We start from the raw sequence: 14564 nt of genomic DNA, 5'->3' as shown, positions 1-14564 counted from the left end.
GCGTACTGTTCGTGCACGATTTTGAGCGCGAGCATTGAGCATCTCCCCACGCCCAAGGAGTTTTTGGGCTCCGGAATTTCACGTGGCAGAACTATATATATATATATATATATATATATATATATATATATATCTATATATCGTGCTCTCACTCCGTCTTAGTCCCTGCACACGCGATCGGGTGCTCTCATGCATGGTGACAGAAACCGTGCGGATTACGAATCCCCAGCTCACGGCAAAAATACCAGCACTCGCAAGAACGTACCTTTCAGATTTTTATTTGAAAGGATTACACACACACTAGACGCGTTTCGGCTTGCCGCCTTTGTCAATAGAGGCCGGCGCCAGTTTCTCACAGATTTAAATATCATTACATTGTGAGACATCAACAAAGGACACCTACACTTGCTTCAGTAAAGGTGTCATCCATCTTTGAATGGGTTAGTGAATATACATTGTGCCTTGTAAAAACATAGCTATTTTGCCCTGAATGGGCTAAATCAAAGTTGCCAAATGTAAAGAACATGATATAGTCCTTAGATACCTAAGAAACAGAAAACATTACAATCATGCCCTGTATGGGCTTGCATCCTGTTATGTGTTTTCATTATGGCTAACCCAATGATCTCTCATCTTTTGAACAAAAAACAAAAACTTACAAAGTAGAGAATATTACAAATGTACAGCCATTTCTTCCCCACTATTGAGGCCACCTGGTCTTTTGGTCTGGTTATCGATAATGTGCCGTGATTCCAGTCTGCGTAGTTGCAGCAGTCTGTTACCACCTCTCACATTATTGGGCACTTGGTCCATGCAAAAGAAACTTAAAAGCTCCCTTACTCACTTTTAGACGAGCTAAATCCCTACGCAACATATTGGTTCAATTTATTGTGGACGATCTTAAAAAGCTATACCATAGGATAAAGCACAAAAAAAGATACAAAAGCCAACATGAAAAGGATTATTCATTGTTAACTAAAAAATTAAGTGAAGATCATAGGATTATTGTGGCCACTGCGGACAAAGGAGGCAACGTGGTTATCTGGCCACAAGAAGCCTATATTAAAGAAGCAATGAACCAACTCAATAATCCATCATGCTACTCTAAGAGTACTATCAAGGATTTCAATGAAGCTAGAGAAGTACTGAGAAAGCTTCTGTTGAAATGGAAAAGAGAGGGCATGATTTTGAAACATGAATTTGAGTTTCTACATGTTGAGCATCCTTTACTGCCAAAATTGTATCTTTTGCCCAAGGTCCACAAACAGGTCGTTCCAGTGCCTGGTAGGCCCATTATCTCGGCCATTGCAGGAGTAGCGGAACATGTGACTGAATATATCGATTACTTCCTGCAGGATTTGGTGAAGGGTCTTCCCACATATATTAGAGACACTGAGGACTTTATTGGTAAAATTGAGAATGCATGTTGGGGCGAAGATATGCTATTTATTACATTAGATATCGAGTCGCTATATACAAGTATTGACCATGCATCTGGGCTTAAAGCTTTGGAATTTTTCCTTGGCAAAAGGCCTATTAACTGTTATAATCATAACAAGTTACTAATGGAACTTACCAGTTGGTGCCTCAATAATAATTTTTTCTTATTTGGGAACGACATTTACATTCAAAAGCGTGGTGTGGCGATGGGGGAATGCTTCTCTCCCAGCTATGCATGTTTGCATGTAGGCTGGTGGGAGGAGCATGTCCTCAGACGGGTACATCGCGATATATACAATGAACATGTGGTACTTTGGATGCGATTTATTGATGTTTTTGTCCTATGGCGTGGTGATTATGCCAGTGCGACTAATTTTGTTACTTCTTTAAATACCAATCAGGAAAATCTTAGATTCACTTCCTCTATCAGTGAATGTGAAACTGAATTTTTAGATGTTAAGGTGTTTATACATCAAAATCATTTGGCCACTAAACTTTATCGAAAAAGCACTGCTGGCAATAACACTCTTCATGCCAGCAGTGCACATCCTAGACATGTCATAGATAATATTCCGTTTGGAGAATTATTGAGGCTCAAACGGATTTGTAGTGAAGCCAATGATTTTTAAATTTGTAAAACTGAAGCCCTGGAAAGATTCAGACAAAGGGGTTACAGGGAATCCATCCTGAGGGGGGCAGTTCTTAAAATAGAAGCTAGAACACGCGAATCACTATTTTTACCAACATCCAAAATTTCTCCAGATAGTGATTGCGCAAATAACAATCAATCGCCCAGACTCATTATAGCCTATAGTAAACAGGCGAGACAAATCAGATCCATTATTCAAGAAAGATGGCCAATATTAAAAACTGATTTAGTCTTAAAACCAAGAATATCAGATGGACCCACGATAACCTATCGGAGGGGACCCTCTTTGAGAACCCAGATTTGTCATGATTTCCCGGAACTCAGAAAACAAGAAGAGTGGTTGAAATCCCGGCCGGGTTTCAAGCGTTGTTTTACATGTAGAGCGTGCAAATTTGGTAAGAATACAACCCAATATTGCACGCCATTCAGCCCAGATCCATTTGATATACGTGGATCCTTTACTTGCAAAACTGAATTTGCCATCTATGTACTAACTTGTACGTGTGATCTTAGATATGTTGGGAGTACCCGACAGCCTGTACACGTTAGAATTCTTCAGCATTTACGTGCCATCGTAAATAATGATACATCGTATCCGGTGGCGAGGCATTTTAGAGCTTGTCACAACAATAATTTACAATGCCTCAATTATTTTGTAATCGCCTCGGTTCCAAAAACCAAGAGAGGCGGTGATCGTGACAAAATGCTTAAAAGATTGGAATCGGAATTCATTTTAAAATTAGATAGCAGATTTCCAAATGGGCTTAATACAACGGAGGACCTACATGTATTTCTTTAACATCTTACTATATATTAATTATGATCAGCTTTTCTTAGAGTGTTGTGCCTTGCCGCTTTCCATGTTAATATATTATGAATTTTGATTATTGCCCCCATTTTGTAATTTTTGATTATATGGTTTAGGGCAGTGCTTTCCAAAGTGTGTGTCCCGACACAGTGCTGTGTCGCCTCTAGTGTGTGGGTGTGTCGCGCTGCGATGACGTCGGCCGGCATATTCAGGCTAATCCAGCTTGCATGCAGTGACGCAGTACAGTACAGCTGTTAGGCGAGCGTGAGGCCTTGTTCCCTTTTTCACAGAGACACCACGGAGCTGCCTCTGTTCCCCAGGCACTCGGTAAGTGAAATCTTTGTCATTTTGAAACTCCATTTAGGCCTCCCGGGATTGCAAGTGGGTCGGATTTCAGAACACCCTGTAATTATAGTTGATTTAAAGACCGAACGACCCCCACCCCCTCCAGCGTAGATTTATGCAGGTCAAAGCTGCTTGGCTCCTGGGTATTTTATCATTCTCGAGCTAACGATGCAAATCCAGCTTTTTTAGCCTTTGAAATGTAATTGTAAAGCCACAAATAAAATACATAACGAGTCTCTGGGAATTTTCTACATTCTTCCGATTTTAACTTGAAGTGTGGAAAGGGAGTTACCAGGCCTCACATAAATGTCAAGGAAACTCGTGATTAATTATCTTCCTGGAGAGAGATCAGCATTTTGTATAGTTGAGGTTTTGACCTATGTGAAGTTAGTGCAGAGGGTTAATATGCCTGCTGCAAAGAACGTGTACCAAGTAGATTACAGAGTGCGTATGATGTAAACAGATCAGCAGGTTACTGCTTTCAAAAGAGGCATCCTTTTGTTACTTGCAATTTATAACAAAGTCCTAATATAGAATAGTGAGCTATTAACTTTCATCCTAGAACTGCATACACACTGCAAAGTATACATTATTAGAACATTGATTAATGTAGCAAAAAGGGTTAATTTGGCGAGAAATCGATTTCATATTATTAAACAAAAACTCCTAACTATGCTGTTTCTTTTTCGACTGTGCGTTTGTGCTTCTCCTCACCAAGCACTCTTAAACTATACTGCCTACCAGTATGGATGACATGTGACTCCTACACTTTTAGTCCTTTGGCTTATGTAACATTTCCTATGCACTGATTTACACACGTTTGATTGAGTGTCTCTGTGTTATGTGTGTGTGATGCAAAGTGCTCGGACACCCTAGACTGGTATGAGTGGCGCTATATAACTAATTCAATGCATCTGAGAGAGTGTGGTTATGGAGGCTTGTTAAAGGGTGCTAGTGAGAGAATCCGTGGTGGAGGTGGTCATTGGGGGGCGCCAACAAACATTGTTGCACAGGGCGCCACCAGCACTAAAGCCGGCCCTGGAGCCCAGAAGACTTGACATAAAATATTTATAAGTGCCATAATCTAGTCTGTCCAGAAAGTTACATTTTGTGCATGGTCGACGTTTTTCCCAGAAAAGTGTTTCAACCCTCTCTCCGTAATCAAAGGATGGAGCCTGGCAGGGTGTTCTGATAAAGTCAACGAGAGAGACTAAAAACGGCGGTAATTGTGCAGGGATGTAAAGTTACTTGCCATTGGAGTTTAGGGCTGTGAGATGAATGAGATCATTGTTTTTGAATTGGAGCATTTATATTTGATTTGATAAACAAAACCAAGACTCTTACTATGCAAAGCGGCAATATCACTTTTAACAACAGAACCTTGCATATTACAGTAACGTGGTCTTTCTTCACATTCGTGCTGGCAGCGCCTTAGTACAGGTCAAATTTAAAGAAATGGACCATGAGTTTGACTCAGAGCAGCGAATGCTTAGTATACCTAAGTGTTTGGTAGCATACGTAATGAGCATATTTTGAATGCTAAAAACAAACACTGTAATTACATTTGTTTCCTGAGCCGCTCGTGGTGTTTCATTTCTGAACAGCTCCTGACAAAGCACTGTATTTTATTTGCAACTTCATAGTCTTTTTTTCCCCCCCCAAAACAGATGTTCAACACGAACTTTATTCCCTTAACATGTGCCCTTTCCTTGTGTACTTGGTTTTAATTTAGGTGGTTTGCTGATATTGCACGAAATTAACAGCCCCCCTCCATGAGCACAAATGAATATGGGTCAGTGGAGCCTCTGGTCTAAAACCATGGCTGCCCTGAAGCCACTGTAACCCAGCAGTAAGTAATTAGCCACCTTTCAGAAAATAAAGTCCTTGCGTCGCGCAGTGGGAGACATGACCTACTGCCAAGAAATTCACTCTTCTGCGTGGCACTTTGCTGTAGCGAAATCACTTCTGCGTGTGCTTCCTGGAGCCCAGAATAGAAAACGAGGAGCATTTCGAATTTAATTCAGTGGATAAGTTTAATTTAATTTTCTGTGCTACTGAAGTAAACTTCATGCAACTGCAACAGGGGAAATAGAGTTTATTCACAACCATCCACATACATGAAGCTCCCTTGCCTGGAGAGCTGCCACCATAGTTGAATGCAGGATTGCAATCACTAATCAAAATCCTGGGCACAATGGCAACAATCACTGAGCAACCTGCCAGCTCACATAACTTTTCTTCTCTCTTTACACAATGAACCGTAGAAAATTAATATTAAAACTAACAAAACCCACCACATTAAATATCCCCCCAGAACACCTTCCTCCTACATAATAAACGAAACACATCATTTAATTACACAATCTTGAAACCTGGCAGGCGCATGATGTTGGCTGCATCCATTATCCCACGAATCACAAGCTTAATGTTTCTCCCTTTCCACACTTCTCATCATGCCCTCCATCACTCTGCCATCCACTCCATTCTTACAACACCCCGCTTTTGCCATTTCCGTATCATCCATCAACATAAATCTGCTGCATCTCTGTTCCCCTCATCCCTACCGTCCCATTTTTCCTCACTACATCATTTCTTTCACAGTATAGTGTCACCCTTCTTATATTCCTTCATAGCGGTGCAGTTCCATGCACACACAACAGCCGGGTCGGACTGGGCCCGAAAATAGTCCTGGCATCAAATAAAAGTGGCCCCCCATCAGGCCCGGCCCCAGGACTTTTTATTTGGGTGGGCCAAGGGTGCATTCGGGTGGGCCACTGCGGGCCCGATTTGTCACATATATGTCTAGCCAGGCCTACTCAGGGCCCTCCTTTATCTCTCCTTAGTCTTACAAGGGCCAGGAAAACGCATTATTTTCTTTCCAAATCTCTTTTTATATGTTATCACTTTATAAAAGTGTTTTTTTCTATGTAATGCCCCTTTGATGGGAAGAGGAGGTTTCTGAGGTGGGAGTATAAGGCAAGTGACACTTCTCGGGCTCTCCCTCATGACCTCTTCCTTGGATTCCCTCACTGCCACCCTCCTCAAGTGCCCTTCATCTCTCTGTGGCCCCTTCCCCAATGACCTCCTCCTCGGATTCCCTCACTGCTACCCTCCACCAGTGCCCCTCATCTCTCCATAGCCCCTCCCACTCATGACCTCTTCCTCGCATTCCCTTACTACCACCCTCCACCAGTGCTCCTCATCTCTCCGTTGCCCCTTTCCCAATGACCTCCTTCTCAGATTCCCTCACTTGCTGGGCCTGCCTTGATTTGTAAAAAGAACAAATAGCCACACATTCTCTTACCTGCTGGTTCCTCCTCACAGCCATCTAATAAGCAGCTGTCAGGCCAGGAAAGGTGAATCAGGATGAACAAACTTTTTTCTCCAGCGTGGAATCGAAAAGGAAATACCCAGGCCGCAGAACGGGTAAAGTTACAGTTAAGGTTGCCCGGTGCCAAAGAAAGGATGTGTCCCCTTCCAGTGACCCAATTGTACGTGCACGAGTGGACGTACTTTCTAAAAGGCGATGCGTGATTGGGGGTGCCTGTGGGAGAGCCCAGGCCCAATCACGCAACTCCTAGGAATAAAATCAACCTTCGGAAGAACGTTTTAAATTGAAGTGGCCTTTTACTACTGGCCTTCAAGACTTCACTGCCAGGGCCAGTCTCATGTTTGGGTGGGCCTGGCCCACCCACTAGAACCGGGCCTGCCCCCCATTACTTAATTATACAGCTAGTAAAGTGGCCAATGTTTGAAAATGAGGGCAGTTGCGACATACCAAATGAGTGATTCGTAAGGTATTCACTTCTTTGGGGCATATCTGTGTGTGTGAGTGTGTCTATGTGAGAGAGTGTGTGCTCGAGTCTGGAAATGTCACATATTTGTATGCACATTTATGCCTAGCAAACACTAACAGACCTGGGGCTGACCAGGCTTCTCCAAATTTCAGAAGATACTTTACTATTAGTGTGGCTCATGTAGTCACAGAAGCAAGCTGCCTCAGTTCAGCTTCTCTAATTCTAATCTAGATATGCATTTTTAAAGCTGCGCACGTGAAAAACCATGTTCAAATAACCTGTGTTACATGCTTACCATCCTATGACTGCTCTGTTACTTGTGCATTAAAGTGAGCCTTACTATATGCTGGATTGTGATGTTTGTGTATAGAACTGTAAAACTAGAGTTGGTCAGTTAGCCATCAAGGTAGTGTTGCACTCTGGTTGTTTGTACATTCCGAAAGTCACGTTTCAAGCAAGCTGTTTTTGTTTTTTTTGCTGTTAAGTAAATGCTTTGTTTATATTTCTGACTTTCAAAATTGGTTGAGATTCTAGCCTTGTGTTTACTGCTTGCTCTTCCAGTGTAAATTCATTGTCATATAGCTGGGTCTGAACTGAGGTGGCACAGTGAGCTAAAGAATGATTATGGATTAAACCCAGATCTGTGACTGGGGGTCAGTGTCTGTAAAGTTTCAGCGCTCCGTCCATCATCTCCTTGTGTTTGCGTCGTTGTTTTCTAGACCAATCTTAAGTCCTTTGATATTATTGACTAGATTAGAACTAGATTATTGAAAGATGACAACACAGCTCGGGCAACAGTTTGATTTCCTAACCATTTTTGAGGTTTCAGAAACATGGTTCTCCAACTTAATTACAATTTCCCGTGGGCAATGTTGGCGTGGCTCTTCCACCTTCAATGTCCTTTTCTGTTGCCTTTTGGCACGCTGCAATGAGGAAAGCGGTCCCACCTGAGTTCAATGCGCAGAGACCGGCTGATAGGTTGAATGATAGTTTTACCACTCGCAATATCCCCTTCCTTAACGGATTTTTGTATAACTCGTATTCAGCAAGGCAGCAGGTGGACTTTGTGCATGGTTGAAAGGGTTGGCAGTGCGTGCACCCCCCCACCTTTTTGTGCCGTAAATCACTGGGGCATGTGTCAATGTGTGCATGATTATATTCTTGTTTCAGGCACAAACCTAATCTTGCTTACACCCAGTTTTGCCAGTCACTCTCTTTGTTAGAACAGCTTCACAATTGCTTTATTAACCTTCCTGCTTTCTCAAATTTGCTTGGAAATGCACCATTTGGCCACTATTTTGTCAAAAGTTTAGCGGAGGGACAACCCCCCCGGACCCCCCTGATGTGGTTTGGGCTCGCTCGCTGCGCTCGCTCGCATTACCGTGTCCCTACTTGGAAATTCTCTAAAAGGTGTGTCACCAACTTGAAAAGTTTGGAAAGCTGTGGTTTAGGGATATATAAATTGTGTTTTTTTTTTTTTCACTTAACCTATTTGACATAGACTCAATAATATGTCTGTTCAGACCATAATATTTATTTTAACAATATTATGGAATTAAACATTCAGGCGTGGAATAGAATTATATTACTATTCTAATATTGCAAAATGCATTTTATGCTGTTAGGCGCATCGTGTCTTGTCATATATGGTTTTGTATCCGTATCCATAAATCTGGATTATTGACATAATTGCATTATTTGCACAATTTATTGTGTTTACATTTTTTTGCGTAATTTGCACAGTATAGAATAAAGTTTTTTTATATGATAGAATGAATTTTAATCCATAATATTTGCACTTTATTGTGTGATTTGCACAGTCAATTGAGATTGGATACCATTATGACATATACTAAATATATCAAATGCATTTTATGCGAGACAGCTACATATGTATGTATATATGTTTTCAACTGTTCTACAATATTTGATTTACGCCTGAGTGTTTTTTTGGATTTTAGCCTGTTATTTATTTATGAATTTTGTGTTATTTGGTCTGACTCGAATTTGTTTGGAAAACAGACTACATATCAATGAGTAGTGTGTCTTCACTTTTTAAATATCACATGGTGAAAAAAATGGTGAAAAAAGTGCAGCCAATTGAAAGTCTCAATGTATAAAATGGGCTCATTTTATTTTACTGACTATCTGTGAGCAAGGGCGGATGCCCGAAACGCGTCAGATTTTGTGAAGACTCGGCTTTGAAATAAATCAACTATTGTGCCTTACTTTGGATCTGCGTGGTTTCTATCTTCTCCGTGGATACGGATTTTTGTTGAGACTGCAAACGTGGGATATATATATATATATCAAAGCTTTTGTTGTAGCATGAGTAGCAAAAAGCTTTTCCTTGTTGCTAAATAAAGGTCTCTAATGGCTGCCAGCTTATTCTCGTGTGTCAAAGCAAAGTTACGCAGTTGGAAGTAGTGCATATGTTCTAACTCTTTTCAGGGGAATTCCTTTTTGCAGGTTTCAAATGATTTGATCCCACCCCACAGAACATAATCCTCATCATCCTGCAGCTGCAGAGACTACTGATGGCATTTGTCCCTGGTGTTTTCTGGTGTGAACTGTGGGTTGAGAAATTGAGATGGAAAGAATGAGATCCTTTGGATCTCTGCAGTCGTATCTGCGACCTCTAATGTAGGGCATAGGTTTTCCCCCAGGCACTCAGTAGTACCTGTTTGGCTGCACACAGTATTAGTGTCATCACCTTGCCTCTGGTAGAATGTAGAGGTTAAGTCAGGCTGTCATTCACCCCAGGATCACATACGCAGGGTATCTATTATAACTTTTGCTAAATATACTATCTGTGTTGTTCAATATCTCTTCCCAGTATTTAGTACGCTGGGGGCAAGGGTAGTAATGACCCTGTTGTCCACACCCCCTCCAACATGTGCCAGCTTTGTTGGCATTCCAACCATGTAGCCATTCCGGTGTCTAGTAGTTGTAGTAGTTCCCATCTCAGATGGCCTGTTGTCTTCCCAGCCTTCGTCCCATGTGTGAGGAATTTTTATAGTTCAGCGAGAGAATGCCTGTCCCCTGATTTAGTTAGTAAGCACATGGGCACCCAGCTTGCCACTTTTCTGTGGCCTCCAGTGCCTGCTCATTCCAGCCTGATCCATTGACACTGCCCGGGTTATTCCTGCCTGGGTTTTTGTGCTGATCATTCTCCTTGCCAAAAGAAGGCCCACCCACCTCAGGACCTACATAATGCAGGGCGCAGCGCGACCATATTAGCAGGCACCTGGGCACCCAGCTTGCCACTTGCCTGTGGCCTCCAGTTCCTGCTTGTTTCAGTGACACCGCCGCTGCCTGGGTTTTTCCGCTCACAGTTCTTCCCCCCAACAGAAGCTAGTCTGCTCCTGGACCTCACCCAGCACCACGACTCCTGGACCTCTTGCTCCCTGCAGATACACCATCGCCAGGCTCTACACCCTCGACGCCACAAGAAACACTGCCACCGTGCCGACCCATGCTCCAAGGTAGGACCTTTCATCCTCAGCCACTGCTACAGCACACACACCACACCAGGCCCTTCACCGCAGCTGGAGCAAAGTCTCAAATTACACATGGATCAGCACCCTCAACACCACCCACCCCATCTCCTCCAACAACCCAGACCAGAACGGCAGAAACTTCCAATAATTGGATTACCAACTGCGCTGACAGCTTTGCTCCCATCTGCAACAACACACTCAGAATGTCCACCTAGCAAGCTAGCTGGTTCACTGAAGACCTTGGAACCGCTAAACAACACTGTGAACAACTGGAAAGGAGATGGCGCACCAGCTAAGACACTCAGAAAAGACTGACTCCAAGATGGCCCTCATCCTCCACCGCAGACAGTTGAGAGAATCAAAGAAAAAGCATTGAATCAAGCTCCAATAACAGCCAAAACATTTTTAATATCGTCCGCTGCAAAAACGTTACCCCACTCACAGGAACACTGCAACAACTTTGCAAACTTCCACGATAAGATCGCCAACATCCACAGAAACATCAGACCCCAGCCCAAGGCCATCAACTTCTTCAAACAAAATAAAGACCCTGCTACCTCCACAGACATCTGACTAACCAAATGGAGTCTGTTTGCACCACAGGACACCACCTCCATCATGAACTCTGTCCACTCAGAGGCCTCAACCAACCCACGCCCTCACTACATCTTCAAGCTAGGTGAAGCCAGAATCCGCCATGTACTCACTGCCTTGTTCCACAGCTACTTCCTTGAGGACTGGAAACACGCAGAAGTCAATGCCCTACTAAAGAAACCATCGGCAGACCCCAGCAAACTCAATAACTACAGACCAATCTCATCTCCCTGCTCCCATTCCCGGCCAAAGTATTAGAAAAAGCCATCAACCAACAGCTCTTCTCGTATCTGGAACGGAACCTCCTACTCAACTCCTCCCAATCCGGATTCCGCAGCAACCACCGCATCAAGACATTACTCATCGCGGCTACTGCAGACATCCAATCCCTACTCGACCGAGGAGAGACTACGGCTCTGGACCTCCTATACTTCTTGGCAGCCTTCGATACGGTCTCCGACCACACACTCGTCACAAGGCTGCACAGCGTAGGCATCAGAAGAGTCACTCTCTGATGGATTGTCTTTTTCCGCATCAGAATAACACAAAAAGTTCGCTCCCTCCCAACCCCCTCCCTCCCTCACATCCCCCTTCACCTCCAAACCCAAGGAAATCTGTGGAGTACCCCAAGGTTTGTCTGTCAGCACCACCCTCTTCAACATTTGACACCTCATCTTCAACATTTGACACCTCATCCTGCATCGCCCAAACCCACGGACTCCTATTATGCCAACAAGACATAACTTATCCTCTTCTTCTCGGAAGACACCCCCGAGGCCATCTTCCACAACTGCATGACAGACGTAGCCTACTGGAGGAAGGACAACTGCCTGAAACTCAACCCAGAATAATAGAGGTATTGATTTTAGGAAACAAAAGCTCCCAATGTGATGCATCCTAGTGGCCCTCAGAACTTGGACCTACTCCTACCCCCACTCACTACGTTAGACACCTAGGCATGATTCTGGACAACAAGCCAACCATGACAGCTCCTGCTTTTTTATCCTCCTTAAGATATGCAAATGCCTATCCTAAAGCTCCAAACGCACCATCACCCATGCCCTCATCTTCAGCCAGCTGGAGTACAGCAATGCTCTCTTTCAGGGATCGCAGCTCACCTCCTCCGCAATTACAGACCATATAGAACACTGCAGCCAGACACGTTCTGGATCTACCTAGACAAATCCACATCACCCCCTACCTCCGGGAACTCCACTGGTTCCCTGTACAGAAAAGATGCCAGTTCAAGCTCCTAACCCATGCATACAAGGCTCTACCCCACTGCGAACCATCCTACTTGAACCACCGCCTGAACTACCATCAGCCGACCAGTCACCTTCGCCCCGCATCCATTTCTCTAACCCTCACCCCCTGCATTGCTACTTCTACCTAGCAGCAAAGTGATGGAACAAGCTACCCTTTAATCTACGGACATCCCCATCTCTTGATGACCTGGCTATTTGGCTAATCAACTGGACCCTGCCAGCTCCTTGATATCCTCACAGGTAACGAGAAGCACTCTACAAATCTACTGATTGATTGACTAGCCGTATGTCCAGTGGCAGTAGTGTGTGACTAGCTATCTGTTTGACCTCCGTGTTGGAGATTCGTCCATAGTCTTTCTTTAATTGTTCAAAAGATGCAATCCCTTCTCGGTTGAACAAGTTCCCGATTCTCTTGCGCCCTGCTTCTCGCCAGGTTGTGCATTCTTCCTCCCAAAAGCCCAAGGTGAGCTCTGGGTTACCAAATATAGGTGTAAGCGATGAGGGCACAGTGGCCAACCCTCTCTTCACAAGTCCCACGCCACTATAGTTGCACGTGTGATCGGAGCTGATTCAATGCCCCATGAGGGGGTGCCTTTTTGGGAGTGTCAGAAGTTTCCATAAAAGCATTCCCGCAGCAGACTGAGCCATAAAAAGCAGGTGCTTTTCACTGTTCCGCCGGTGCCACTCCACCACGTTTCGCAGTTTGGAAGCATAGTTGTAATTGGTGATGTGGGAGATGCTTAACCCGCCATCACCGATTGGTCGGTATGCGTATTTGGGTGCAATTCGGGGGCATGTTCCCGGCCCTGATGTAGTTGCAACACCGGTTTGCAGATGGCCTCACTTTCATTTTTCAAAGATTGCTTTTGATTACAAAGTTCTTAATTGCTGTTGTGTGGTCCAATCTAAACTCCCGTAACCTTCCCAAAATTCTCTGTTCATTCCCAAGGTTAAAACCAGAAGAAAAACGATACATTACTATTTTCTTTTGAATTTGCCATCTAATTAGCTAATACTTGTCCTCTTCCCACCTCTACCTTTTAAAATGCATCTCTGCTGTTACTTCTGGTACCAATTTATGTGACCAGAACTAAAACGCTCAAAGTCAGGTCACTGGATGAATCAAATTTCCCTCCATGCATATCCTTGCTCCACTTTATTCAAAACGAATGCTACCTAATCCGTTTTTTTCAATTGGATACATGCCGGGATGACTATTATTTTTGTTTTTTTGTTTTTCTTTTCAGAGTTTTATATAGTGAGAACTTGACCCGAAGGTATCTGAGCGCTTTACATGAGCACCAGTTGCGTTACACAAGGACACATTAATTTTTGTTGGGCACGGGGAGATTAAGTGATTTGCCCAGAATCACAGGATGTTGAGCGTCATTGCCGAGACTCGAACCTGGTTCACCAGATTTGAGGTCGACCGCCCTAGCTGTTAGACCACATCTTCTCCCCAAGTTACTTATCTTGTATTACTTTGCTGTAGCTTAGAAGAAAATTGACGAGGCAAGTTCAACTTTTAAATTGGTTGTTCAGATACCTTTCGGTAGGCTGTTCCTCTTGAGCTCAAAAGTGCTATATTTAGAAGTAAAGTGTGCAATAATGCAGAATTATTCCAATGAACAAGTCAATTAAGGGCAGTGACTGTAACAGGCAAAAGAATGAGATGAATGGTGGTACCAATATCACACCAGGTTTGGTTTTAGAAGTTTGTACTTAGCTAATTAAATGAACCATAGCAGAGAAGCAAGGTAGTAGTCATGGAATTAGTGATGTCTAAACCTCCTGTCTTTAATTTAAATGATGACAATGTGTTAAATGTAATTTTGAAAAATGTTTTTACTGTAGGAGAAAATCAGGTACTTTGTTATGATCAAGTGGGTAAATGCAGCCAGAAAAAGAGGATTACGTCCGATGTAATCTTTGCAGTAGGACCTTATGTTGCATTGTCTGGACTATGATTGTGATATTACAGTCTAAACTTGATTTCTTTTTTTCAAAACAATTTAGGGAACCCTCAAAGGCTTTGATCAGACCATTAATTTGATCTTGGACGAGAGTCATGAGCGTGTGTTTAGCTCATCACAAGGAGTGGAACAAGTTGTTTTAGGATTATACATAGTTCGAGGAGACAATGTGTAAGTATGTTATTTTAAATAA

The 14564-nt window shown here is 43.3% G+C and overlaps 1 protein-coding gene across 1 annotated transcript in view; it reads left to right on the top strand.

Annotated features, from left to right (window-relative positions):
• Positions 1-14564, top strand: part of LSM8 (LSM8 homolog, U6 small nuclear RNA associated) — a 96593-nt gene that overhangs the window by 16918 nt on the left and 65111 nt on the right. The window contains exon 3 of the mRNA XM_085650596.1: positions 14415-14542. Coding sequence (XP_085506722.1) covers positions 14415-14542 — 128 coding nt within the window. The remainder of the gene's footprint in view (positions 1-14414; positions 14543-14564) is intronic.

Source organism: Triturus cristatus, chromosome 4_1 (genome assembly GCF_964204655.1).
Source record: "Triturus cristatus chromosome 4_1, aTriCri1.1, whole genome shotgun sequence".
Lineage (NCBI taxonomy): Eukaryota > Metazoa > Chordata > Amphibia > Caudata > Salamandridae > Triturus > Triturus cristatus.
Note: the sequence above shows the minus strand (reverse complement) of the source record. Positions and strands in the feature narration are given on the sequence as shown.